The 27,378-nt window shown below is 37.8% G+C and overlaps 1 protein-coding gene across 5 annotated transcripts; it reads left to right on the forward strand.

The window, feature by feature from the left end:
* Window positions 1–1,789: 1,789 nt before the first annotated feature.
* Window positions 1,790–26,877, forward strand: CHODL (chondrolectin). Of its 5 annotated transcripts, XM_035017511.1 has the most exons (7): window positions 1,790–2,360; window positions 3,131–3,228; window positions 15,658–15,967; window positions 16,279–16,436; window positions 20,406–20,492; window positions 22,277–22,379; window positions 24,088–26,877. In XM_035017511.1, the coding sequence occupies exons 3-7, from the start codon at window positions 15,702–15,704 to the stop codon at window positions 24,224–24,226; spliced, it is 753 nt and encodes a 250-aa protein (XP_034873402.1). In that variant the 5' UTR covers window positions 1,790–2,360; window positions 3,131–3,228; window positions 15,658–15,701; the 3' UTR covers window positions 24,227–26,877. The 5 variants fall into 5 exon arrangements, with proteins under 5 accessions (XP_034873402.1, XP_034873401.1, XP_034873397.1 ...); XM_035017510.1 differs by lacking the exon at window positions 1,790–2,360 and having other exon boundaries at window positions 3,011–3,228; XM_035017506.1 differs by lacking the exons at window positions 1,790–2,360; window positions 3,131–3,228 and adding an exon at window positions 5,030–5,525.
* Window positions 26,878–27,378: the final 501 nt, after the last annotated feature.

Genomic DNA, 27,378 nt, shown 5'->3' on the forward strand with positions numbered 1-27,378 from the left:
AAGGAAGGAAGGAAGGAAGGAAGGAAGGAAGGAAGGAAAGAAAGAAAGAAAAGGAAAGAAGGAAGAAAAGGAGGGAAGAAAGGAAGGAGGGAGGAGGAAGACAAAAAAGGGAAGAAAATTGTTAGTCTTTCTTAATTTTAAAGAAATAGAACTTTATATAAAGCTGAAAAGGACTTTAGAAATAATATAGCTTAGTGATTTCCAGCTTCTCTGAGTATGAAGCCCTAATTTTAACATACATATTTTTCTAGGACCCCACATAACAACTGTTCTTCCAACAAATATTAATAAATCTGTGGACAAAAGTTTTAGGAATTTAGTGACATTTAAAAATCCAATTTTCATCCATATACATTTGAAAAATTAGTGCATTTATGCAGATAAGACTTACTTTGGCTGGAGATAATTTAGTACACATGAAGATTAAGATTTGAAAAATTTGTGAAATAACAGCATTTCTGGAGCAGAATGCCATCCAGTCAGGAAGCATGAACTTCTCCAACTCATTCTTTTTATATTTTAAAAGTGAAAACTAAAAAAAATGAAGAAACTTGCCCAAAATTATATTAACTGAAAATTTAGATTTATGATTCTGCTAGCTAAGCAGTTTTTCCATATCACAATACTCAATGGGTAGTTTGTCAACTAAGTACCTAGATAATTCAGGCCTGACACTTGAAGTAAGGATGACCTTAGCTTATCCTTTTTTTGGGTTTAATTATCTCACCTTTGTTTAGTTGTGTTAATGTATATTAAGGCCAGATTCAGTAATTAAGTCAAGATCAAGAAGTATTTTTTTTTTTAAGATTTTATTTATTTGACAGAGAGAGACACAGCGAGAGAGGGAACACAAGCAAGGGGAGTGGGAGAGGGAAAAGGAGGCTTCCCGAGGAGCGGGGAACCAGATACGGGGCTCGATCCCAGGACCCTGGGATCATGACCTGAGCTGAAGGCAGATGCTTAACGACTGAGCCACCCAGGCACCCCAAGATCAAGAAGTATTGGTTCATGCTAGATTGATAGCAGTGGTACCCAGCTGCATTGCTTTAAATTAATACAGAAGCACTAAAAGGAAATTTTAACTTACGGAGTTGATATTTAGTTAGACATTCACATAAATTCATATGATTTTTCAAATCCGATAAGATATACTTCCATTAATTGAATTTTACAGATATTTTTAACTCCTCATCTGAATGGTCAGAGCATGTAACAGACTTGGTGGTTCCTAAATTTAACTTGGAGTGATAGGAAAGCATGTTTTTGTAGGGTTTCCAATTCTTTATTACATTTTTAACAGCATTATGAACATTGACACTTTCTTAGATAACCCTGTCAAGGCTAAAGACTTCTATTGGAATTATAAAGAAAAGTCGAACTGGCTCTTTACTGAGGTGGGTCATGCATTCTACAGCGCAGACATGTTTTGAAAAGAAAAAATAAATCACGGGGGGGAATTTGTCCAACTGCTCATTCTTGCATTTGAGCCAGTTACATATGTGCACAGATGTCAAGGTGTCATTTCTGAAGAATAGGGAGGATAAGCTTTGGATTCAATGCTCTCTTCCTGGAAATGACAACTAACTGTTAATTTAGAAAAAATAAACTGTTTTTGCTTACTGCTAAAATGGTTATATTGTAAGAGTCTTATTATTTCACTTCCAAATATTTGTTTTATGACAGCCTGGCAATATTGTTGATAGTGTGCAAGAGACTTATTAACCATCATTAAATAAAGTGTAATAGAATGAATAAATTAGTTAATATTGGATTTCAATAATATTTCAAATATATTAATTATAATAATTTTAAACATTGTAACAAATCTCCTTTGTAGACCATTGCAATGGACTGAATGTTTGTGTCCCTCCTCAATTCATATGTTGAAATCCTAGCCCCCAATGTGTGATGGTATTGGGAGGTGGGGTCTTTGGGAGGCAATTAGGTCACGAGGGTGGAGCCCTCATGAATGGGACCATGCCCCCAGAGAGCTCTGTATTTCCCTTTTCATCATGTAAGTATCTAACCAGAAGTTGGCAGTTTGCAACCCAGAAGAGGGCCCTCCCTGGAATCCTCCCATGCTGGTACCCCGATCTCTGATTTCCAGCCTCAAGAACTGTTAAGAAATAAAGTGCTGTTGTTGGTAAGTCACCTGGTCTATGATACTTTATTATAGGAGCCTGCACTAAGACAACCCTATTTGTCACTTTTTGCTCGGGAACTCATATGCATGAACCCTGCTGTGCCTGAGGCTAAAGCCACTGTATAGAGCTGACCCAGTGAGAAGCCGCTGAATGCACATCGGTGCCTGGAATTCAGACTGTCTGTCCTTGAGGCTTATTAATGGACATAAGAAACAGGTGCTTACGGGGGACTGCAGACATTTGCAAGGAAATAGAGACAGTGAAGGAGTAAGTTGTATATTTGGGACAGACAGATTCCATAGTGCACTATTAAGGGGCCTGATGTCACTTTTCAAAACTTTGGATTCCAAATATTGTGGCTTAATTGATGTTTCAGAGCCTCTGGAGACTCAGTGGTTGAATCATGCCTGAGATTTCTTTGGGACCACTCTTACTGAGATTACCTTTCTATTTTAGGTAGAGAAGAGCTACATTTTAGCTCGTTGAGTCAGTGTTGAGCTTTTTAGCTTAATCAGTTTGAAGTTCTTATTTGATTTTTTTTTTTTTATTGGGCAGAGAATCTTAACTTGCAACAGCTCTCTCTCCTGATTGCCAGTCATGTGGTCTTATCCCACCTTGTTTTTGGGGAATCTGGAGGCCAAACTCTATACATGTGCAAACATTCCTCATATAACCCTCAGTTCTCTTGGTTGCCCTTGAGGGAACTCTTATCTCCTGATTGATTTGAAAGCAGTTCTTAAATCTCTGGAACGGAAATATGTTTTCTATAAGAGAGTCACTTGTCTTTTATGATACCTTATACATGCTTGCAGGGAAAAACAAAGTCATTTCTTAAAAAAATTAATGCGCTCCCCTTTGCCAATAGTGGCTTTAAGGATTGGCTGGCTTTTTAGGTATCTGAGCCATCTGGGATATTGGGGTGTACTAATAAGCCGGAAATTACACCCAGTGCTTAGACTGTAACCCACTGGTGTTCCTTCCCAAAGATGGAACTTTTCATGACCACTATGGGCAGAGGATGGCACCGAAAGAGAAAGGAACTCCCATTAAGAATCCGGATTCTGCAGGCATTTGGAGCACTCAGGTGATCAGCCATTGAGGATCATCATCCTCAACCTGGACAAAGGCTAGAGAATTCCTACAGAAATATGTGATTCCTCATTCCTCTATGCTAACCATGACACTGCATGCTGGCTTCCACTATAACATTTATTTTATTTTATTTTATTTTTTTAAAGATTTTATTTATTTATTTGAGAGAGAGAGAATGAGAGACAGAGAGCATGAGAGGGAGGAGGGTCAGAGGGAGAAGCAGACTCCCCGCCGAGCAGGGAGCCCGATGCGGGACTTGATCCCGGGACTCCAGGATCATGACCTGAGCCGAAGGCAGTCACTTAACCAACTGAGCCACCCAGGCGCCCCTCCACTATAACATTTATACGTGTAGTCACTATTACATGTCTTTCTCACACTGGACTGTGAACCCCTGGAGCAACGCTCTGACCACAGCCACACCCAGTGACTTGGACATGGTTTTTAGGGCTGAGCTATAGATACCTTCATTGCTTTGAGGATTTATATTTTCCCCTTCCATTCAAAAGCCGAACAGTGACTGTTTCTTTAGGACACATAGCTAGTGGTGAATCTCACAGGTACAGACCCTCTATGAGATTAACTGCCCCTGGCCCTGCAATAAATTAGTAATTTAATGGTAATAGAAGGAAAAATAAAGTGGTAGACATCATTATAGTTATTGTGGAATTCTACTTCCCTAAGTAGGCTGGACTTCATAATCCTTCAGGTCTTTCTAAGTGCTAGAATTCTTATTCTGCAAGACTTGTTCTTCCTGTAGCAGGATTTACCTTCTTTTTTTCCCAAGAAAACAGTCCAATAAATGTTCAGAGTATACTTGTGGCTTGTAAAAACCAAAGACAGGGAGGTGTTATAGGAAAATGTACCGCTCATTAAAATCAAAGGATTTTATTTAACAAATCCTGGTGCATTTAAAGCATCACAATGGGAAAATACCAATTCTATTGAAACTCATTATAAGTATGTCCTCAGGGTTCCTATCAGGGACCAGGTGAAACTCTTACGAACTTCTTTCCAATACTCCAGATTAAACTCTAACACCTTTGGAGGGACTGATACAATAAAAACCAAGTCAAGTTATGGAAAATTGTCTTTGTAGGTTTTAGGATGCTTTATTTCTAATAGAAACTATAGATCACACATAGATGATTGCAAAGACATACATACAATTACAGCCAGGAAATTCCCAAGTATTCAGAATATTTGTATTGATGGTTTTCTCCGGAGCTGCATCCTGAGATTGAAATCCGTTGGGAAAACCGTGCTTCAGATATTCTCTTCAATTTGCTCCTGTGGCAATTTAGTCAAACAACCTGCTTGGAAGTAATCTATTTGCAGAACCTAGGTGGGGAAAAACCTGCCACATCATATAATTCACTGAGCAGATTTTGGCTCCCACTTCGCCAATCCATCTTGAATAGTGGCTAGTGCCCTGCATCTAGCAATACATATGATCAAGCAATTTAGCACAAGAAGAGAAAGGCCCCACAACTTGGCATCCCCGTGGACATTAATCTTTGAGAAAACCAAATGGATCTAACTTTTGCCAGAGTTTAATAGCAAAGCTGTCACATTTTACACAAGTGAGTATCGGGTCTGTTAGCGAAAGGAGAAGGGGCCCGGAGAAGCGGAGGGGAGGAGGTGGGGCTGCTGACTGCACTCTCTTCGGAGCGGCTCCAGTTTTCAGGGGAGGGGCCGGGATGCTCCGCGTAGCGGGAGAGATGAAGTGGTTAAAAATTATCGCCAGCGAGGGGCCGGAACCTCGGGATGGGGGTGCGGTATATAAGAGCGCGCCTCCAGCGCAGAGCTGCCGTTGTTGCTGCCACCGCCGTGAGAGCCGGGGCCAGGCACACGCGCTCAGCCCCTCGCTAGCCAGAGGCCCGGGAGAGGAGCAAAGGGGTCGGGTGGGGTCCAACCCGGGGCTCCTGCTTCACCCCGCGGGCAGGCACGGGGCCCTCTAACTTCTGTTTCCTCTCCTTCAGCGCGCACCAGCCCGGCACACCCGCGCGCTGCAAGGGCGCGCCCGGCTCCAGGCCCGGCCAGAGACGATGAGTGCAGGGGGCCGGCCAGCTGGGCTCGGGCGGGAGTAGGGTCCTGCGGGGAGGCGGCGAGGCGGCGAGGCCGGGAGGCTCAGAGGTTAGAGCTCCGGCTGCGCGGCGGGCAGAGGTCTTCTTTTCTCCACGCACACCTGCTGCTGGGGCCGCGCCGCGATGAGCCGCGTGGTCTCACTGCTGCTGGGCGCCGCGCTGCTCTGTGGCCACGGAGTTTTCTGCCGCCGGGTGGTCAGCGGTGAGTCAGGGGGCTGCCCGCCGAGCGGAGGAGCCAGGAGAGGGCACCGCGGGTGCGCGGACGAGGGCGGTGCGGGGCCGCCTGTTCTGGGGTCAAGGCTCTCCCGGAGGTGGGAAACCTGTGCGGGGTAGGGGGCCGGGAGGAGCCGGGGGCATGGCGGGGAAGGGGAATAGATGGCGGTTTGCTTTCTTCCCCGCCCCCCAAAAACAAGCGCAGAGAAAAGTTTAAATTTTTTGGAAGTGCCTGGTTCAGTAGCTGCGAAGCGAGCTCTGTTACAGCGTTTTCCAAGAGTAATTTTCACTTTCTTTGTAAGAGTTGGCCACAGGGCAGGGCTTGGCATCTGCAAAAGGGGTGGGGTACCATGGAGTGGGCAGAGGAAACCCAAAGCCATAAGAACCGCAGAAATGCCACCCCCTGTTGGCCTGGCTTGACTTCAGTCCCCGCACTGTGTTCACTTGGATGGTTTCCGAGGCCAGACCTGCAGGCTGTGGGTCGCTCACAGTCTCCTGGGCATGTATGCAGCCTTTGTTCTCAGGGAGTGCTGACAAAAGAAGAGGGGACTTACTGGTCATTGTGTGTAGACACCTTTCCTTTGCACACCTTATTCCAAGTTGGGGACTTTTCAGAAAAGGAAGACCGGTCGAGTTGGCCTGGGGTGTACATGGTAATGAAAACAGGTTCATGCACACAGTAGGTGCCCAATTAGGTGGGTCGAGTCAGTGCAAGGGAAATGGATCAGAATTGGCAAGCTTCCAAGCATTTGCTCTGATTTTTCTTTTTCTTCGACTTTCACTGTTCTATTGTTGAGCAATTTATATCGCATTGACCCTCCTTACTTTTTGGGACGTCTCTTAAAAAAAACAACAACAACAGGAAGATTCTCAAAAACTTAGGATGAATGAATAGTGCCTTACATGCAAATTGAGCATAACTATCCCTATTGTAATTTCTTGCAATGCTAATTAAAGTGTTGCAATAAATATTTGTTGAGTGTATGTGGGAATGTGTTTTAAGTGTGGGCTTTTTTTTTTAAATGTAAAAAGCACAAAATCCTTTTCACATTCTGTTCATCTGTATAACAGGTGTCACTAAAGGTAGGGGTAGATGACAGATGACATCAACTTAATCGGTAGTGAAGCCAGACCTTTAGAAACTGGCATATTAAGCTTAATTGTTGCTGATCTCCCCCTCAGCAATATGTGATCTTCTACATCTTAAGAATATAATTCTTCAGTGTCTAGTTATCAATCACTCACTGCTGACTTTTTTGGCCCTCTGGAGATACTGGAATTAAATACACTGTGAACGGTTATTTGGACATGCATGCTGCTTACATTTGGGAGGCAGGGAGAGAAAATCAGGCCCTTTATATTGATAAAATGAAAACTTTACAGTACCAAGTAAGGATGTTACAGAAGCCATACATTAGATCTCTTCCCCCCTAATTTAGCTTTGAAGAAAAAGTTCACTATATAGATTTGAATGTGTAAATTGCATATTTGACTGTCTTTGTGTCTATGAGAATTACTCTTACAAATGAATGAGCAGTAGAGATCAGGCTTTTAGCATATGGTGTGTTTTAAACACACAGAAACATTTCATTGCCTTAAATAGTATCCTTTTGGTATATTCTTGTTTGTATGCCATAAACTTTGCAAGGGAGAAGAAAAAATATATAAAGTAAAAACAGAACTTAAAATATTGTTGATGAAAAGTTTATTTTGTGTTCTGTTATTGCATAAATTGTTGCAAACCTTTTGTTGTGTTTTCCTGTGAAGTATTTATAGGCATCTTGTAAGTGACATCTGGAAAATTTCTAATTAATTGAACATGATCTATTTGATTTAGCATAAATGATGATGTTTACTTGATATCAAAACAATTACTTAGTTATGTTTTTTATGAATAATTTAATTCCCTTTGGCCATAAAAATTCACATTAAAATTGGACCATTATAAGTTTGTGACTTTATCCTTTGAAGACAATTTAAAAAAATATATTTTAGCCACAATAGTATGAGTACAGACAGTCTAAAACATGACATGTTGGAAGTAGTAGGTCTAATGTCTGCCTGATCCAGTGTTAAGTTCTGAGTGGTGCATCAACTTTTACCTGCCACTGGGGACCAAAATTCTACTCGAGTGTCTGTCAAATGAAACAAGCTCTTTGGGGCTGTTATTAGGAACATACTTACAACATATGGAATGCATTTTCTGTTTTTGTTAAATATCAATACAACTATTTGTAATTTCTATGTAGTGTACCAGAATAATTACTTTCCCCAGAAAATAGACAGGAACTCACAAAATAATCCTTTATAGAAATTTTCTTCATTTTAGTACTTTAAAATATTCAATAAGATACTTTCCAATACTTTTAAATACCTCACTGTTTTAAAAGCTGATAGCATTATTTATAAATGAAATAAAAATATTTTAACAAGAAATAAACTTTCAAACTTCATCATCATAATCTGCCCCATAAGAGTGAATAGCATCTAGCAGTAATAGGAAAGTATTTTTATAGGTTAGTGGTCATGCTTATTTTGATGCATGAATATGTAATAAAATATATAACCATGAGAGTAATTTAATGAATTAGAGTATTTAATGAAAGAGTACTTAATGAATTTATGAGTCAAAGTTGGAAGTACTTTTAGGATTTTAGATTTGTACCGATTTGTTGCTGAACACAGATATGTAGAGAATATTTGTGGGGAGTACAATCATTTAATTCTGTGACTTGACTGGTATATATGAAAAAGAAGTGTTCAGGGGCGCCTGGGTGGCTCAGTTGGTTAGGCCTCCAACTTGGTTTCAGCTCAGGTTTCTCAGGGTCATGGGATCAAACCCCACGCCAGACTGCATGCTGGGCGTGGAGCCTGCTTGAGATTCTCTCCCTCTGCTCTCCCCGCCCCCCATTCCCTCTCTTAAATAAATAAATAAATCATAAAAAAAAGAGTGTTCAAAATTCAGGTTTCTAAGGTCTGAAGAGCATGTGGGTATTTTCAAACGTTTGAAGTGTTTTGAAGTAACGTGAGTGTGTTATGCTTTTTAGTTTTGCTTTTTCTTTTTAGTCTACACAGCAGTGATTCACAACCTGTTACGCAGCAAAAGGGCATTAAGTGTATTTCATGGTCCCTCCAAATTTCTGCAGAAATCTTTAATATGTATTAATTTGAACTCATTCAAATTGGCCTGCATTTTATTTAGGAGACTGGGAGATTTAGACACATCTCTTTTGTTTGTGCAGATGCCACAAAATTATGCAAATCCATGTGTGGTGACCAGTAGCCTATAGGTTATTGTAATAGCAAGGGAGATAGAAAAAAATCTGCTGAGCATATCCCATCCTGTGGTACTGTTCCATGACATCATCAAAAGCATAAAGTGATGACAGTGCGATTTTCAAAGATGCAATTACCTTAAGTATCTCTTGGGCAGGAAAGGAACAAATTAATCTTATTACTAGTCATTTAATAAATTACACATCTATCATAGCCATTACTCCTTAACTGCTATTTTTCATCATTTTATAGTTTTGTTTTTAGAACTCTTTTTCCTGAGGCTGGCAATATCTATTACATTAATGTTAAAAAAAGAGGTGGTATTGTGTTAAGGAGTCCAGAGTGGAAATCCAGCTGATGTTCTCACTAACAATTTTTACTTTTTATAACAGATTTCTGTGCTGGGCACTTGGCGTACAGGTGGATCGTTGTACACAATTGGCAGGCGAGATTGTTTCTTTCACTCTTGTAACATTACTGGTAATATAACAGGCCTGACAACTTGACTCCAGTTGCACTCCTGGTAATTGGGAAAAATTCATTTGGGCTTTGCTTTATTTAGAAAATGAAAGGGCTAGATGAAAAAATACTTAAGGCTATATATGGTTTGAGAATCTGAGATAGATGTTGCAATATTAATCCTGTGTCTAAATGTTCAGTAATAGAAAATCCACAATCTGCTTAGAAAAACAAACTCTCAATACACAAGCCCTTGCACATATCAGCGGCGTTAATCAATAACAGATCAGTGCTAATACTTATAAGCTAGAAAACATGAATAATGTATATATTCTTCAATCTCTTTATTTCATGAAATATTTCGCTTTACAAAAATTTTACATTTGTCTATGGAGGCAGCATAGACATCTGGGTAAAGGCATGGACTGTGGGGCCAGAGAGACTGCCTGCTTCTAAACCCTGATTTATGAGCTGTGTGAAACTGGCAAACTATCTAACTTTTTAAAATAGGATGGGAGCTACATGATGTGACCTACAGCACAGGGCTGTTGGAGGGTGAAGGGGTTTGAACAGATTTGTGCAGACTGGGTCATGCACAGAGAGTTGGTGCCAAGAAGCTGAGAGGGAGCTCAGTGTATAGGCCCTGTGCCTGGAACTGAGACCACCTAGAGGAAACACAACTTTTTCTAGCTGAATAGCCTATATCACCAGGAGAGAACATCTTTTTCCAATTTACCCAAAGGTGTGGATTGTGTTAGCAGTGAGAATCTCCATGCTAAACTATTCATAGATGTCTGGCTATTATTCTTATCAGTACTTCTTTAAAACTCCTTTTTAGGTGAGAAAGCTCTTTTTTAGCTGAGAAAACCAGGAAAGTTTAAGTAATGTTCCCAAGCATACCCACAGTTCATTATAGCTCTGGGATTCAAAGCCAGTTCTTTTTGATTGAATGCTTTAACTTTTGAGTCACACAGTCACTTGGTTTACCATTTGTTATTTAGATCCCAATTTTAAATATGCAAATTTAAAAAAAATGAGTTCCATTCCCTTCTCAAAGCTTGTGGTATTTCCCAGTGGGGAGAGGTAGGACTCCCAGCTGCCCCCACCATCCACAAAATGACCCAGGACTACAGTTTTGAGTTTGTTTATCAATGCAAGAAAATAGATTCCAGCACGCTCATACTAGTGCATTATGCATTTAATTGCACTATAAAATCTCTGCTACAAAAATGAAAGTTTATTATAACAAAATTTTTTTTTAATTAAAAATCATTCTTAAGAAGTTGGTGGACTACTGAACACTGTAAGGAGAACACTGCTTGAAAACATTTCTTTTTAGTTCAAAAGTGTTGGCATTGCTATCAGAGATCCTGTCATAGCATATAATGTTGGATCAGCCTATTTAGCAATGTGATTTGGGAGAGAGTAAGAAAGAATTATGAGAAACAAATTATTTTGTGGGATTCCGGTAAAATGTCCAAAGTTCAGTCAGTCAGGTTTGGGGAAGACTTATCATGTAGATTCTCTTTTGTACAACTTTTTTTTTTATTTTTATAACTAAAAGTAGATCATGATTGAACCATAGAAATTCATAAAATATTTTCTGTGCTTTTATTTGAAAATCGTGATATAAATTCAATATTCAATATTGATAATATATGATTATAGTGTAAGGTATAAGGAAAATCTTATTACTTTACTAACAGAGGACTCAACTGTCAGAAAGTTAATAAATATAAGCAAAATAAAACTGAATCATAGATCCTTTCTATTCAGGAAGAAAAAAGTAAACTGCCATAACTTTGTGAGTTTGGCCCCACTTTTATATCAATGCCAAAAGTATTTACTGCCAATATTTAGCTCTAAAGGACTAAATTTTCATGACTAAGACAAAAGACAAAACCATCTATTCATGGGAATAGTAGAATGGCAGAATCTTAGCAGTGACAGTGATAGGAATGTTTATTTTAGTAGGCAGTACTGAGAATTATCTCTAAATAAAAGTGCATGTGTACATATGTAGTTCTGTATACATCTGTGTATAAATTTAATAGGTGTAGAATCCGAGGTGGAAGTCCTAGGTGACATTTAATAAATTGTTAGTACCAAGGTTGCTTTAGTGTAATAAACACTGTTACATGGTTATCTGAATATTCATCTAAATATTTTATGGTTGGTAGAAGAGTAGATGAAGTAGATGTAGTAGTGGAAGATTCGAATTCCTATTGTTCAAAATAGTCAATGGAAGATTTTATCTGAATGAAACATTTAAAGATCAGAGAAAAAGAAATTCCCCATGTGATCTCACAGAATGAGAAGAGAGGTAATCATAATGGTTCTCTAGGAAGATTAGCCTTTACAGAAGTGGGAAAAGTGGCTTCCAGATCTGTATTAATGGAACTTTTCTGGGAATTAGGGCAACATTTGTTTCCCAGCTGTTGGAGTTCCCCTGCCATTTCGGCCCAATGCGATCAGCTGAAATGGTGGTGAGCGTTCAGCAGCTCCTTTTGCTTGATTTTGCTACGGCTTGGACCACGTTTGCAGAATAAGGCGGTAGCTGGTAGTGAAACAGAAGTGGATGTCAAGAAATCCACAGCGTCAGCTTTAACTGATTATATATGAATGGTAATAAAAACTGGGCCACGTATCTCTAATTTTCGGAAAACAGCCTTGCTAGATCTGAACCGCTAGTGACTTTTCAGTCAAAATCTGAGGACACAGCTGATATTCAGCAAATATCATTGGAGTGAATATCTACCTGTTCTGGTGATATTTGGCCACTATTCTGATTCTCTGACAGTCTCTCTGCTTTGCAGACGCCCCGGTCTCTACCCCCTCACCCATGACCCTGGACCACTCCATCATCACAGCCAAGAGGGAATGCCTGTCACAGTGCCACGGGCAGCTAGCTAGTATCTAGGACCCACCCACTATTAGTAATTACTTTAAATAGAATCCCTGCCTTAGGTTTTTCTCTTATTAGTATTATTTCTCTGTAGACTCACACAGCGGTGTTAGGAATGTCCACATTACACTAAAGTTCTCTTAAGTATTTCATTCAAAATGCTATCTTAATTTTATAAATGAGTTAATTCCTGTCATCAATTCGGTATCCTCACCATAAAGAAATCTGTGTTGTGTTTATTTTTTAACTCATCAAAGAGAATGAGCAGAGACTTCGCATCTAAGTCATATGTAGGCACCCTGTGAATGAGTGCTGGCCTCGGTACATAAATAATTTTTACTCATTCAAGTTTCTGGCTAATTTTTAAAAGAATTTGGCTCCCTTTTGACATCTTGCAAAACAATCTTGTTGGACAAGTTTAATATTTCAGAAGTGCTGGAGTCAAATCCAAGTCTGAGAGTTCTTGGAGTGAAAAATTGAGCAAGTGGAAGACTCAAGGGAATGCAGTTGAGATATATTTTGAGACTTAGAAATATGTAAAGGCTGTAGAAGAAGAAAATGGAAATAGCTTGCTTTAAAAATGCAGGCACAGAACTCACTGGGCTTAATGGCATTTTTAGAATATTATCAGGAACAACCATTTTAAACAATGAAGTCATCACAAAATCTAATAATAAATTAGGAGAAATTAAAATAAATAATTGTATTAGAATCAGCCACTGGGACTTCCATGATTATCTCTCAAGGATGATTTATTTCAGACTGATTTGTCCTCTTGAAGTCTCTTTAATTCCATTTTCCTGTGGTCATTCATACTAACGTTTTATTTTTCATTAACAATTAGTTGGGGCAGTCCGTTAATTTGTTCATATTATTCAGTGTTTTGCTCCTGGGTCCAGATCACAGTTAATGAGACAGAGGACAACTGGCTGGCTTGCTTGCATGGCTGCAACTATTTCATTAGATGGCTGTTCTCAGCTTGAGCCATGATATTGAATGCCTATCACTCAAACACTGTGGTGAGGTTAATGGCCTCCTGATTTTGGTGCCCTCCTGACTCTGAGTGTCATCATAGGTCATTAATTGCTGATTCTGGGGGAGAATGGATGTGATACTGATGTTGACTCAGTGTGATGTACTGTAATTAAGAGTACAAAGCTTGAATGCTGTATTTTTTAGCCAGTGTTTAAGTACAATAACACTCCCCTTCCTCCACTACTGACAAATTTTCTCCATCAGCTACAAAATTAAATACCTGCTGAAAAAACCTTCAGTCCCAATAAGAATAATGTTCATGCAGACAAATCTTAAGAAAGCAGTAGAGCTCTGCCTTAATTTCTTAGCATGAAGTAATTTGACTTAATTTTACATGAAATACTTGGTAGTCTGTTTCTGAGGCCAAATCTAAACTGAAATCGGAAAAAGGCGAAGAAAGTAATAGAGGCTGTGGGCAGCAGGTTGGGAATAAGAAACAGTGACAAAGAGGGATGCATGGCAGTTTTTAAAGTTGACAGCAGAGATCAGAAGTGAACCAAAGAAACTAATGAAAAACAAAACAAAACTGGATGGTGTTCTGGAGCTTGTCTCTATGATTTGGCATACTTGTCTGGTGGTATAAGGGGGCGGAAGTAAATCAAGAGTCAGATGCTCACCTGACTGAACCACACAGGTGCTCCTAATTTAGGGAAAGTTGAAAAGAAATGCAGTGTTACCACTTTCAGACTCATAAAAGAAATAATTTCAACTAGTTTATAGGGCATTTTTTAGGTTAAATTTGAAGAAGTCATTTTATTTAATATGGCTTCATTTAATACATAAATGGAGACTCTAAAGCTGAAAAATTATTTGTTCTCATATATGTCACCTAATTTGTTTTTAGCTAATGATTTAACTGTCTTTGAAAGACAAGTTTGGCCAAATTTCAGTTTACCCTGATCTCTATCCAAGTTATCAGAGATTAACAACAATTAGCAATTGATGAGATTTTAATAGCTCCTTTCATTATCTTATGTGTTTGTTTGTTTCACATTTAAAATGCATTTCTTTTTTGTTTATTTGCTTAAGTATTTGATTCTCTAAGTTCAGGGGTGCCTGGGTGGCTCAGTCGGTTGAACATCCAACTCTTGTTTCTGTTGGGGTTGTGATCTCAGGGTTGTGAGATCCAGCATGACCCCCACACATAGGTTTTGGAGTCTGCTTGAGATTCTTTCCCCTCCCCCTCTACCCCCCTTCCCTCCTGCCCCCCCCCCCCGCCATTCATGTGCACTCACTTTCTCCCATTCTCTCTCTCTCTCTCAAATAGATAAAATCTTAAGTTCAAATTTGGGAAATTTTATTTGGAGTTTATTTATTTATTTGTCAGAGAGAGAGAGCACAAGCAGGGGGAGTGGCAGGCAGAGGGAGAAGCAGACTCCCCATTGGGCAAGGAGCTTGATGTGGGACTTGATCCCAGGACCCTGGGATCATGACCTGAGCCGAAGGCAGACGCTTAACCAACTGAGCCTTTACCTAGGCATCCCTTATTTGGAGTTTATAACTCATTTGAGATGTCTGTGTAAAAACAGAGAAGTCATTGGCTGAACAACTGGAGCTCACACACAGCATGTCCTATAAAACCAGAAAATATTCAGAGAATTGGCAATGAGAATTTTTTCAAAGATTACTCTAGAGTACTCTAGAAATCTATCCTGTCACTTCTAATGCCGTATTTTATTAACAAGTTATTACTAGAATTACCTTCATTCTGGCCTTTATTAACTTCCAATTTTAATGTATTTGCTTCCATGTATATGCAATAAAAGAGAATATCTACACCTTAAATTTGCCACCTTATATCTTTTTCATGATACCCTCTATGCATTGCTTTTTTTTACTTTACTTGTTTTTAAAAATTAAATTATTTTATGAATTATTTTTCTTTCATAATTTTGACCTTTTAGCTCTCTTTGCTCTATATACCTGAAATTTCTCTAGCTACTTTCATTTGCTGTGGTAATTAGTTTTTATCTAAGCCAGAAGAATCATGAGTTCCCTTAACAAAAATTTTCTTGAAGTACGGTGTTTCAAAGTTTGTATTACAAGTTTACTAGGGAATCAATTTGCTTTTATAAATTGAAAGTAATAATTTAAAAAATAAGCCTTAGAAAATGATTCAATGGAAGAATCAGTCTTGGGAGAGTATATCCTGTATTGATTGGTTCTTTAATCTTTTTTTTTTTAAGATTTTTATTTATTTATTTGACAGAGAGAGACACAGCTAGAGAGGGAACACAAGCAGGGGTAGTGGGAGAGGGAGAAGCAGGCTCCCCGCTGAGCAGGGAGCCCGATGTGGGGCTCAATCCCAGGACCCTGGGATCATGACCTGAGCCGAAGGCAGACGCTGAACGACTGAGCCACCCAGGCGCCCTGGTTCTTTAATCTTAATTCATAGTAGCGTTATGAATATGGTTCAGATAATCAATGCATAGCATCTTTTTTTCAGGCCAAAAGGTGTGTTTCGCTGACCTCAAGCATCCCTGCTACAAAATGGCCTACTTCCATGAACTGTCCAGCCGAGTGAGCTTCCAGGAGGCACGCCTGGCTTGTGAGAGCGAGGGGGGAGCCCTTCTCAGCCTGGAGAATGAAGCAGAACAGAAGCTAATAGAAAGTATGTTGCAAAACCTGACAAAACCAGGAACGGGGATTTCTGATGGTGATTTCTGGATAGGGCTTTGGCGAAACGGAGAGGGGCAAACATCTGGTGCTTGCCCAGATCTCTACCAGTGGTCTGATGGAAGCGGTTCCCAGTACCGGTGAGTAGGGATCCTGCAGACTTGGATGTTCTCTGGGGTGCTCAAAACGGAGAAGGGAGATTTCTGTTCACCTGTAGAGGATGTCAGAATAGAAGAGGCCAAGTGGGTGATGGGGAATAAGGAGGGCACTTGTTGTCATGAGCACTGGGTGTTATATGGTAGGGATGAATCACTAAATTCTACTCCTGAAACTGGTTTTACACTCTATGTTCACTAGCTGGAATTTAAATAAAACCTTGAAACAAAAAGCAAAACAAAAAGAATAGAATGGGTGAAATCACTTGGAGGTGTTCCTGTTGCTCTGTTTACAGAAACTGGTATACCGATGAACCTTCCTGCGGAAGTGAAAAGTGTGTTGTGATGTACCATCAACCAACAGCCAACCCAGGCCTTGGGGGTCCCTACCTTTACCAGTGGAACGATGACAGGTGCAACATGAAGCACAATTACATCTGCAAGTACGAACCAGGTAGGAAATACCATAAATAGGTATAGCAGATTTTGTGCATATTTGCTAATAGTTTTGATCTTCACTATTTCTATTTAGGCTTCGCTGCCTATGGCTCTTTGTTTTTCTCTGTGTTTCTCTGCTGTGAAACCTGGACTTTATTTGCAGCTTGTCATAGTGCTCGGTGTCTTGAAATATACTTTATGTTATAGAGCAAACTGCCCAATCAGTTAAGCGGAAGGGGGTAACTAGAACCCATCTGGAGACGTGTCTTTAAGAGAAAATAACATGTCTAACGTTAAGGTCAAATTGTGTTTTTGTAAACAGATTTTTACAAAGAATAAATATCTATTTTAAAATATTTTAAATATTTAGTGTAACGTGTGTGAAGTAGGTATAAGTCACCAAAGCACCTAGAGATTTACACATGTGAGCGACAGATCGTTGGATGATTATCCGATGCATTTAAGGGAACAAAGCGACTTCCTCCTGGAACATTAGCTTCTCATTTGTAGGCATTGCTGCTTCACATGTGCTCCTCAGTGGAAGTCAGACTGATGCTAGCTCACTGAGCCACAGTGGAAAAAAAGTAGGGGCATTTGCCATGGTCTTCCTTTTTTGTCATTCTTTGGAATCTGCCCCCTTAGATAGCTTTTGTTTGAAATCTCCAATTTCTTGCCATGTGCAACGTGGGAAGATTGCATTGACCTGAGCTACACTGGTGGGGTTTCCTGTGGACATAGTAAATTTGAATCACTTTGAAGAGGACAGTTCCACTAAATTAATATTTGACCAAAAGTAGAGACTAATCAAAATTATGTAAACTAATTTTTTTAATCACCTAATAAAGTCAAACTGGACACTTAGGCTTTGAGAGTTTTTTTTGATGTTTGTCTCCTCCTCAGTGTTGGGAAATGTCATTTTAAGTCTTCTGAGGGGCTATCTACTTGACCTCATAATGTGTTCATGGAAGGCAATTATAATCAAGTACTGCTATTTCCATTATTCTCTTGAAATTACATGATTCCTTTCTCATAAGACCTTAAAGCACAAGGGATTATTTGGATTAGATTTACCCTTCTCTTATATTTATCCTGCTCTTCAGTATATTAGCCAGCTTTCTGTATCCCCGGTGAGTTTATTCTTTAAAGCCCTAAATCCATCATCACCCTCTTAGAAGCCTTTGCAAAGCCAAATCTGTTAGGCACTTATGTTCTTTGTCTTTATTTTTTTTCTTGGAAAAATATAAAGTTGAAATCCTCTGATATTTTCAATCGGTGATACTATGTACTTGAAACTATTGAATGAAAGTATGTTATAGAGTATTCTTAATATTTCTTTCTCCTTTCTTTGTGCTTTTAGGTAAACTATTTGGCCCTTCATACATTTGTTTATTTTATTTTTATTTTGAATTCCTACTTACCAAATTATTCAGGACACTGTCAAGCGCAGAATCTTCTTTACTTATTTTGTGTAGGTAATCTGGGTTCATATTATTCATGGAAGAGCATTTAAGATAAAGAATTATTTTTTCTTTATCTTCTATATTTTGCCTAAATCTTCAAATAATCTATACGTTGTGAATAAGATTCCTTTATGTATTTTTTGTTTTTGATGCACATGTACAGTTTTATAGTTATAAATATATAGCTACATTTATGATCTTATTAATGTAGTTAGAATTTTTAGTCTTTAATTTAAATATTTATTTTATTTTTTCTTTACTCTGATATTCTAAATATTCTAAATATTTATTTCTTTATTTTAATTTAAATATTTATTTTCTATCTGTTAACCTTCCTTGAGCTTAGTGTTTTATTTATGGAGGATGCTGGTTTGATTATATTTCTTGCTTATTTAGTCAGTGCTCTTTTAGTCGAGAATTAGTTTTTGGTGGTGAGGGGGTTGGAGGAGTAAGCAATGGGATTTATTAAAATTTGTGAATTAGAACAATTATTTTGAACTTTATTCTCCAACTACCAGAAGTGCTGTGTGGTTTGAACTTAGTCTCCTCTTTCTGCCCCCTACATACCTTCTAATAATATGACTAATGATATCTCAAGTGGTAAACAATTAACATAGTTATGAAGAAACTGAATAACTCACTAATTGGTTTTCTCACTCTCTTCTCCATTTTTGGTTATTGCCCCGTGAGTCACTTATCTATTCTTTGTGTCTATCAGTGTTATCCTAAGATATTTTTATGGGGATACTTCTGAATCTCATTTTTGTATGTATTAAAATTGCATTATGCGCTCTTGTTCTTAGACATTAAAAATAGTGTATATGGGTTAAGTTTCTAAAATGTTGTTAATCAGGGGCGCCTGGGTGGCTCAGTTGGTTAAGCGACTGCCTTCGGCTCAGGTCATGATCCTGGAGTCCCTGGATCGAGTCCTGCATCGGGCTCCCTGCTCGGCAGGGAGTCTGCTTCTCCCTCTGACCCTCCCCCCTCTCATGTGCTCCCTCTCATTCTCTCTCTCAAATAAATAAATAAATAAATAAATCTTTAAAAAAAAGTTGTTAATCAGAAATTACATCAATTTAAAGATTATTAAGATTATTGTTTTAAAACAACCAATTCTATGTTGATAAATTACATAATATCTGTCATATTTGTGCAGCAACCAGCATAGAGTGCCTAAGTTCTGTAGAAAAATGAGTGTAGGGTAGGACTGTATCTAAAACCAACAGGAGGCTATTGAAGTGTTAGGGTGAAATATGTTTAGAAGAATAATAAATATTATTACAGGATAGCCTATGATAGCGCTCCAGTAAAGAAAGACTATGTGGCCATATTAGAGCAGCCAACATAGTATTAAAAATGATTTAACATGCTAAACTAATGTAAAATCTGCATGTGTTTTCTTCTCTTCCATCAATTGACAAACATAAACAGAGAATTATATTTTTGAAAAAAATGAAGACAAGTTACAAGTTTTTTTCTTTTTTTTTTTTTTTTAAAGATTTTTATTTATATATTTGACAGAGAGAGAGATAGCGAGAGCAGGAACACAAGCAGGGGGAGTGGGAGAGCGAGAAGCAGGCTTCCTGCCGAGCAGGGAGCCCAATGTGGGACTCGATCCCAGGACCCTGGGATCATGACCTGAGCCGAAGGCAGACGCTTAACGACTGAGCCACCCAGGCGCCCTACAAGTTTTTTTCTTATTGATTCAATTTACTTTCAGTGAACTATTAATTTACCAAATAGTGCCCTAGGGGAAAAAATAGGCAGCACAGCAATACCAGATCATGGTAAGAAATTTTGACATTTTTAAATTGTATAACCATTGAAGAGATCTTGTCTCATAAAACCAAGGAAAGAAAGGACTTGCAAGCCTTAATTTTTTATTATTTTTTTTTAAAGAAATAGACACTACTGGAAAGCACATTTAAGTATGGCATTGTTTTTCTAGGACAGAAACGGGCTTTAGAACATTGTTACTTGAATCATCCATTCCAAATGCAATCCATGTGTAGTCATCTGATGATTATTACTGCAAGGAGAAACCTAAATATTATACTGATATTAATGAAGAAGTCTTCTATGCTTGTCTTTGAATTGCACTGAGTATCTCACATTGTGATACTCCTAATTCCTGCTTCTCTTTGCCTTGCTTTCTACCTGTTTGGTCCTTATTGCTGGTACCAAGCTGTCATCAGTATAGACACACCACTGATGACTAAATGCAGTTTTGGGGTTGCAAGGGTTCACCAAGGAGATCCGAGTTGTAAAGTTTCACCAAGTGAAAAAAAACAAAAATAAAAAATAGATTCACCAAGTGGATGCTTTATTCAAAGATAATTAAATGATGACTTCACAGTTGAACAATTTCATGTAAATATAAATTCAAGATACAATTTTTATCTGTAAATTATTCAGAAATCAAAACTCTGGTGTTCACATTGTTTTATTATAAAGTTTTATTTTCATCTACATTTCTATTTCTCTTTTTTGTCATTATGTATGATGCCTGTACCTATTATTTACAGAGATTAACCCAACTTCTCCTGTAGAAAAGACTTATTTTACAAATCAACCAGGAGACACCCATCAAAATGTGGTTGTTACTGAAGCAGGTAATGAATTCACATTTTTAACCCCTCTATCAAGAGCAGAATCTGTAATTTTAAACTCTGCTTCATGCTGGCCCTAACTTTTCATGTTGCTCGATGATATGGTGCACTGAATTTGGCCTATGGAAATTTACTTTTGAACTAATAATGCTAAGCTAGTTTTTGAACAGAAGAATCTACTTTGTTTCCTTCCTAATTTTTCACTTCAAGTAGACATATCTAGTAATAAACTAAGTAATCCACCTGAAAACCTGGATTCCCTAGAACCTTCCGCATAACACATAGGCATTAGGATGTAAATTGGCACATTCAGTGGCTTACCAACAGTGGTGTGCTGGTAAATGTTTAAGGAGTGGCTGATGTGGGAGTGGGTATAAAAGAAAAAGCCTGATTTGTATCTTTCAACCCAGCTGTCCCTAGCACAGCACCCTCTGCCAAAGAAAACAATGGAATCCCAGTGCAAATTGCACATTCCCTGATTGGAATTGTAAATCCCAATCAGAAGCTGCTGTTAGCATTAGTTGGGTGCTCTTTTGGCATGGTCCTGTGACCACCAGGCAGAAATCTTGATTTATCCTAGTTACTTTGTGAAGATTGAGCCAAAGACCCAAAGTCTCAGGGTCTTTCTGTAGGTGATCCAAAATCTATGGAAGAGTAGGAAATACTTTCTCTTCTTCTTGACTATTATATATAAGGGATCATGATGGTATTTGGAAAAGGAATGAAAATATTTCCTTGAATCCTTAAAATCCTTGAAGTCATGTATTGGGGGCTCAAAATTAGGTGAAAGCATAGCAAGTTACCCCCCAAATACCCCATCACTAGACCTCAGTTAATATATCTTTTGTTAACAAAGGACAGGATGTACAGTTAAGTGGATAGTTTGATCTAAGTCTGGTCCACTTTGACTAGAATTGTCTAGATTGGTAATGCTGACAGCTTCTGATTTCCTAGAGAAATGCATAGTTTTCAATTTGCTTTTCTTATATGGACATGATATTAAACCTTAGTGCTTTTTACTTTTCAGGTGCCTGATTTTAAAACCAGTCAGAACATCTAAATCTAATTAAAAATGCTAGTAAATAATTACATGAGGAATATTTTCCCTCTTATGACCTTGAAAAAATGTTTAATAAGGTGATTTTAATCTGTATGGGGCTTAAGTGCGGCAGTTTTTTATTTTACCAAGAATACCTAACGTTATCAAGTGTGATGGAACAGGATTAAAAAATGATTCATTTTAGAATTAAGATCAAGTCTTTATGGTTCTGGAATCTTGCATCTCTGGGTTATGACTGTATCATTAGTTAATATTTACTAATATTTAATATTTTGATTTAATCCCAGAGAGTCTTGCATATCACCATGGAATTGACCTTATTGGCTAGGATAATTATATAACCAATAAATCAACAATTATTTTAATAATCAGTGCTTGTTTCTCAAAGTAATAACTGAGAAGGATTAATGAAGTGAGATAGCTAAGATTATTAATATGTCATGAAAACTAGCCCCTATCTAAATTGCAGATTTAATAATAGTTTTAGAAATATGGACATTGAATCGGAGCATGGCAACCAGTGAAGTAAGTTTTTGTTTTTAATTTTTATCAAACAAATATATTATTTCATTAGATTATTCAATATTTGGGGAAGAAACTTTCTCAGAATTCATTTATTTATAATAATTCTATTTGACTTTAAAGTTTTGGAAAATGTTTATATAATTTTAGTGTTAGAATTCTACCTCAGCCATCTTTTTATACTAAGACTGTTTTGCTTTTTTAGGCATAATTCCCAATCTAATTTATGTTGTTATACCAACAATCCCACTGCTTTTATTGATACTGGTTGCTTTTGGAACCTGCTGTTTCCAGATGCTGCATAAAAGGTAAGTAATTCAGGTATGTAGAGACAACTTGAAAAGTTTTATATAGGTTTTCCAGAACTCGTTTAAAAATTATACAATTATATTTTTAATTTGCCTTAAGAAAGTTCTGATTTTCATATCTGTCCATACAAATCCACTATATACAATCTAATAAGATAGGCCTTGATTATAGGATTCATGAATTATCTCATGTAATATTCACAAATCATACGAAGTAGGTACTCTTTTGTCTATATTTTTCAGTTGAGAAGATGGTGGCCTAGACGGGTTACCCATTTTGCCTTGGGTCTCATAGCTAGAGTGTGTGGTGGATCTGAAATTTGAATCCTTGTAAGCTGACTCATACGCAACTCTACCTTACTATCTCTTACTACGTATAAGCATTAATGCTAAACCTTCCAATCCTGACCCCAAGTTGTTTGCAAGACTTGATTCTTGGGTACACTCTGTAATACCTTTTCAAAATTTTAAGCCATAGGTTGTTGTTTATTTCCAAAGGATCTCTGAGTATAGGAAATAAAGTACAATGGTAAAAATAGGTCACTTTTAGTAGGCAGCTTCCTTCAAAATGATATATCTTAATAGCAAGATTCTTGGGGGTATTCTTTTATATCTATTTAACCATATCCTTGAGTTAAAGGTGAAATTTTTTCATGTGTGTCAATTTATCAATTAAAAAATTAATATATGAAATACAAATATGTATTAAAAGAAAAAGGAAAAGATGTTGGATTTAAATGAGAGCATATTTGCTAGAATAAACCAGCCATCTTTGTCAGTATTTTATTTTATTTTATTTTATTTTATTTATTTTATTTTATTTTATTTTATTTTATTTTATTTTATTTTATTTTATTTTATTTTATTTATTTTTTGGTTCCCGAACAAGGACCTTTCTTAGTATTTTAAACAAAAACTGAGTGACTTCATCAGGGAAGGACCTGCAAATGAAGTCATATGTCTCTTTTGATTTGAGTTCATCTTCATCTGTTTCTGAAATAAACCATAAAGATCCACTAAGTAAAAAAAGCCCCAGGGGAAAAAAAAACCTTTAAATATATGTAAACTCTAAGTGATTCACATAAATTATTTAAAGGACACGAAGTGGTTGTTTAAATAAGACATTTTGAATAATGATAAGTAAAGCCTGGTGAATTAATACTACATTTTGTGTCCTTTGGGTTTTCCAATATCTCTGGGAAACACAGTTAAAAGTTATTTGTAATATTTTGTACAGAAAAAAGATGATAGTAAATATCTCATTTCTTCCCTTAATTCCTGAGACTATAGATGGAAAGATGATTAGTCATTTTGAAAACCAGAGAAGTAGAGAGAGGATGTGATATAAATCTCCCCTTAATCCAGCAAACTGTTAAGGAAGAGCTGTAAATAACAAATCGTCTTGAAAAAGCAATTTAAAAAATATTATGCAGACATTGTCATTTCTAAAATAAAAATTGCTAAAGTTCCAGTAACTGAGGTTTCTCTAAAGTTTGTTTTTCTTCTTCCAAATAGTGTAGTATTGTGGAGATTCTATTCATATGAAAGTCTTCCAGGTTTTTATACCTTTGAAGATCTGAGGAGTTTTCACTTGTTTGAAAATCTCAGAGTGAGAAAATAAACCAAAACTGAGTACCCCCAGATACCGGAATTAGCTGTAGTGCTTAATTCATTCGTTCTTAGATCATCCCCTTTTCCTTTCTTCCAGGAAAGCAAGGAGAAACTTCACCAAAGACTCAACTCCATTATCATCTGAGTGCCTTGCAGAAAGTTTAAATTCCAATCTGGTACACATAATGATTTATATCATTCCATGTCATGTTCAAAATAATAACTTGTTTCCTTAACTGGTAGTAACTCTTAAATGAAATACTAATGCTACACAAAAATTTAAGTTACATTAATAACTTAACCACCTTTTATCTACCATTTGAAAAAATTTCTTGTTAAACTTTACTTGATTTATTTTTCATTCATGTTAGATGACTTCGTAGATAAAGATGTGTTGGTCTTACTTTTTTGGAAGCAAATCTCCAAAACATATAATTTAGGCATAACATTTTATTAGTAAGAAATCCACAGTTAAATTGAAGTCAGTTAAGTAATATTATAGAATTGTATTGCTCGGGCTTGTTCGGAAGAGTTCTTTTCTGTCTTGGAAGGAGTTCTGCCACTTCTGGTAAACTGAGAGTAGATGGAATGGGCTACCTGTTGGGTGTGGGGCAGATCCCCGTGAGGGGACTGTCTGTCGGAGGCAGGAAGTGCAGGACCCAGGGTCCAGGAACTAGAAGTGGTTAAGTGATCCAGGTGAGGGTTCATTCTCAGGAAATGAGACCCAGGAATCTAGATCTTGATGAGTAGCCTGGTAGAGGACGATTTGTGGAGATAAACTCAGGAAGAGGCATTTACGCAGGAGCCTGAGAAGTGGCCATTTTATGGAAAGAGTGAGAAGACAGCCAGCCCTATACGGGGGGCTGGAAGTGTGGGCTTGGATTCTGTATCTGGTAAGAGGGAAGTTCAGTCTCAGATCTCAAGGAACTAAGTCATCAAGGCCTGAATCTACCTTGAACTACATTGGTTGCAGAGACTGAAGGAAAACCAAACTTTCAGGGATCAGGAAAATTGAGGGGAGGAGGATTAGGAAGGTCCTTACACTTAAGACAAAAGCACCATTTTGATGATTTAGCAACAAATACAGCATATGTGAATGGAAGAATATCCAAAAAGCAAAATTTCAAAAATCACTGATCAAATAAAATGAAGATTTATGGGTGATTATAATGAAACTTTTTGGTATTATGTCAAACACATTTGTGTGTGTGTGTTTGAATGTGTCTGAATTTTAAACTAAGAAGGGTCAAACAGAGATCAATTAAATTTTTTCATCATTTCACATGACCTGTTTACCATCTTCACATACTGGAATAATCTAGAATTTTTTGTAGATATGCTGGTGAGAGAAGAAAGACCCTTTTATAATAGGGGTCTGAAATATCTCCATTTGGACCAAAACATGCCTATTTCAATAAAAAGTCTCAGACGTTGAACTTACGTCTTCTTATGTTTTTCAGTAAAGGAAGAACAAAAACTAGCCCAACCCAGTCCACACTGTGGATTTCAAAAAGCACCAGAAAAGAAAGTGGCATGGAGGTATAATAATTCACTGCCTTGGCTCCAGAACAGAAAATAAGATTTTCTAATCCTGGATCTGCATCAGGAATGGCATCAGAACATTAGCTTGGAATGGCTTGAAATCTCAAAGGATCTGCAAGATGAACTGTAAGCTCCCCCTTGAGGCAAATATTAAAATAATTTTTATATGTCTATTATTTCATTTACAAAATACGCTGTGCTAATAATGGAGTGAGACATGCTTATTTCGCTAAAGGATGCACCCAAACTTCAAGTAAATGGAATGGACCATGCTGATAAAATTGCTGTCAACACATCAGAGAAGTGTATGTGTTGGAAGCAGTTATTTTTGTTTCTGTCACTTTTCATAAGTTATAATCTAGTTAATGTAATGTAAATTGTACTAAAATTTACAGTGTGCAAAAGTATTTTACCTTTACATAAGTGTTTGATAAAAATGGGCTGTTCTAGTATTTATTTCTATGGTGTTTCATTTTTCAATACATGTTGTTTTGATTAAAGAAATGTATCACTGTTTTCAACTGAATCCACACACACGTTGGTCTATTACCATAGAAGAAGTTTCTTTTATAGAAATGGTTCATCTTCTTTCAGTTTCTCTGCTCTGGGGTCAGACAATGTTTAGGAAATCTCTTCAGAAATAAGAAGCTTTTTCATTAATCATGGTGTAAATTTACTCCAATATTTTACTTAGAGGCAAGAATTGTCTAATTTCAATTGTGCAAGACATGTGCCTTACAGTTATTTTTAGTTTAAAATTCAACAGATTTTGTAATAATAACTTTGTTAATAGCTGTATCAACAATATTACACTCAGTCTAGAACAAAACAAAAGCGGCATACACAATATAAATCATATGTCTTCACATGTTGCCTATATAACCACAAGTAGCTCTCTGAGGATTCTGGAATCAATTTAGTCCCTCCCTTGCCCACAAAACAAAGATGGTTGTTTGGGGGCGGGGATTAACACCGGAAGCAGATGGCTGCAGAGGAGGCCTAAGGTTCTCCCCTAGCTCTGTTCAGCCACTATCAGCAGGTAAAGTGGTCTCACGGTTGGGACCAGGTGCATGGTCACCATCAGTGTGGAGGTAGGCACAGCATAAGGATATTTCACCAAGGAGAGAAACCGTGTATTACTGTGAACATGGGTTGGAGGGCATCAGTGATCATGTGTTCGTGTTGAGGATTTGCCTGAGAGAGTGAACTGCGGCTCCTCTTGTCTTACCTTCTCTAGTTTCTTCAACGCTTGTGGCTCCTTCTCAAGAGACTTGTAACTATCTGGTCTTCAAATGTCCCTGTGTTCCTTTTAACTAAATAAAAAGTTCTTGTTTCTGAAGAATGACCATGGGTATTGTCTAAATCTTTTAAGTGAACGAAATATAGATATGTTTGCGGCAGTACCTGAAGAGGAAGACAGATGACTGTTGAGGTAGGGTATGAATGGAAGTTGGGGTTATGGAGCATTTTAAACCTCATCTTTTCCCTGGTAAACCATTTAAGTTGGAAAAGAAAGAGCTTTCATTAAGGCAATTCACAACCGAAGTTGGTTGGCAAAACTTAGAGACAAATAGAAATGAGCGGGCATTGGCACCCTTTCAGTGGCTTAGAGACTGAGGGAAAGAACAGACAGCTGCATTCTAAGCTCCAATCTGGCCACATTTAGCACTCCCTTTCTCTACTGGGATCTACCTCTTCCCTCCAAGCTCCCACCGTGCGTTCCTTCCTTGGTCAGGACTTAAGGGAAGGGAGACAGTGCTTTCCCCGTCGTCTGTGCCCCCAGGACTACCACAACAGCTGCATGGCGGGAGAGGCAAGGCGATGGGGGAGGGCTGTGGTTTTGCCT

This window comes from Mirounga leonina, unplaced genomic scaffold (assembly GCF_011800145.1).
Source record: "Mirounga leonina isolate KUSES-001 unplaced genomic scaffold, KU_Mleo_1.0 Mir_172, whole genome shotgun sequence".
Taxonomy (NCBI): domain Eukaryota; kingdom Metazoa; phylum Chordata; class Mammalia; order Carnivora; family Phocidae; genus Mirounga; species Mirounga leonina.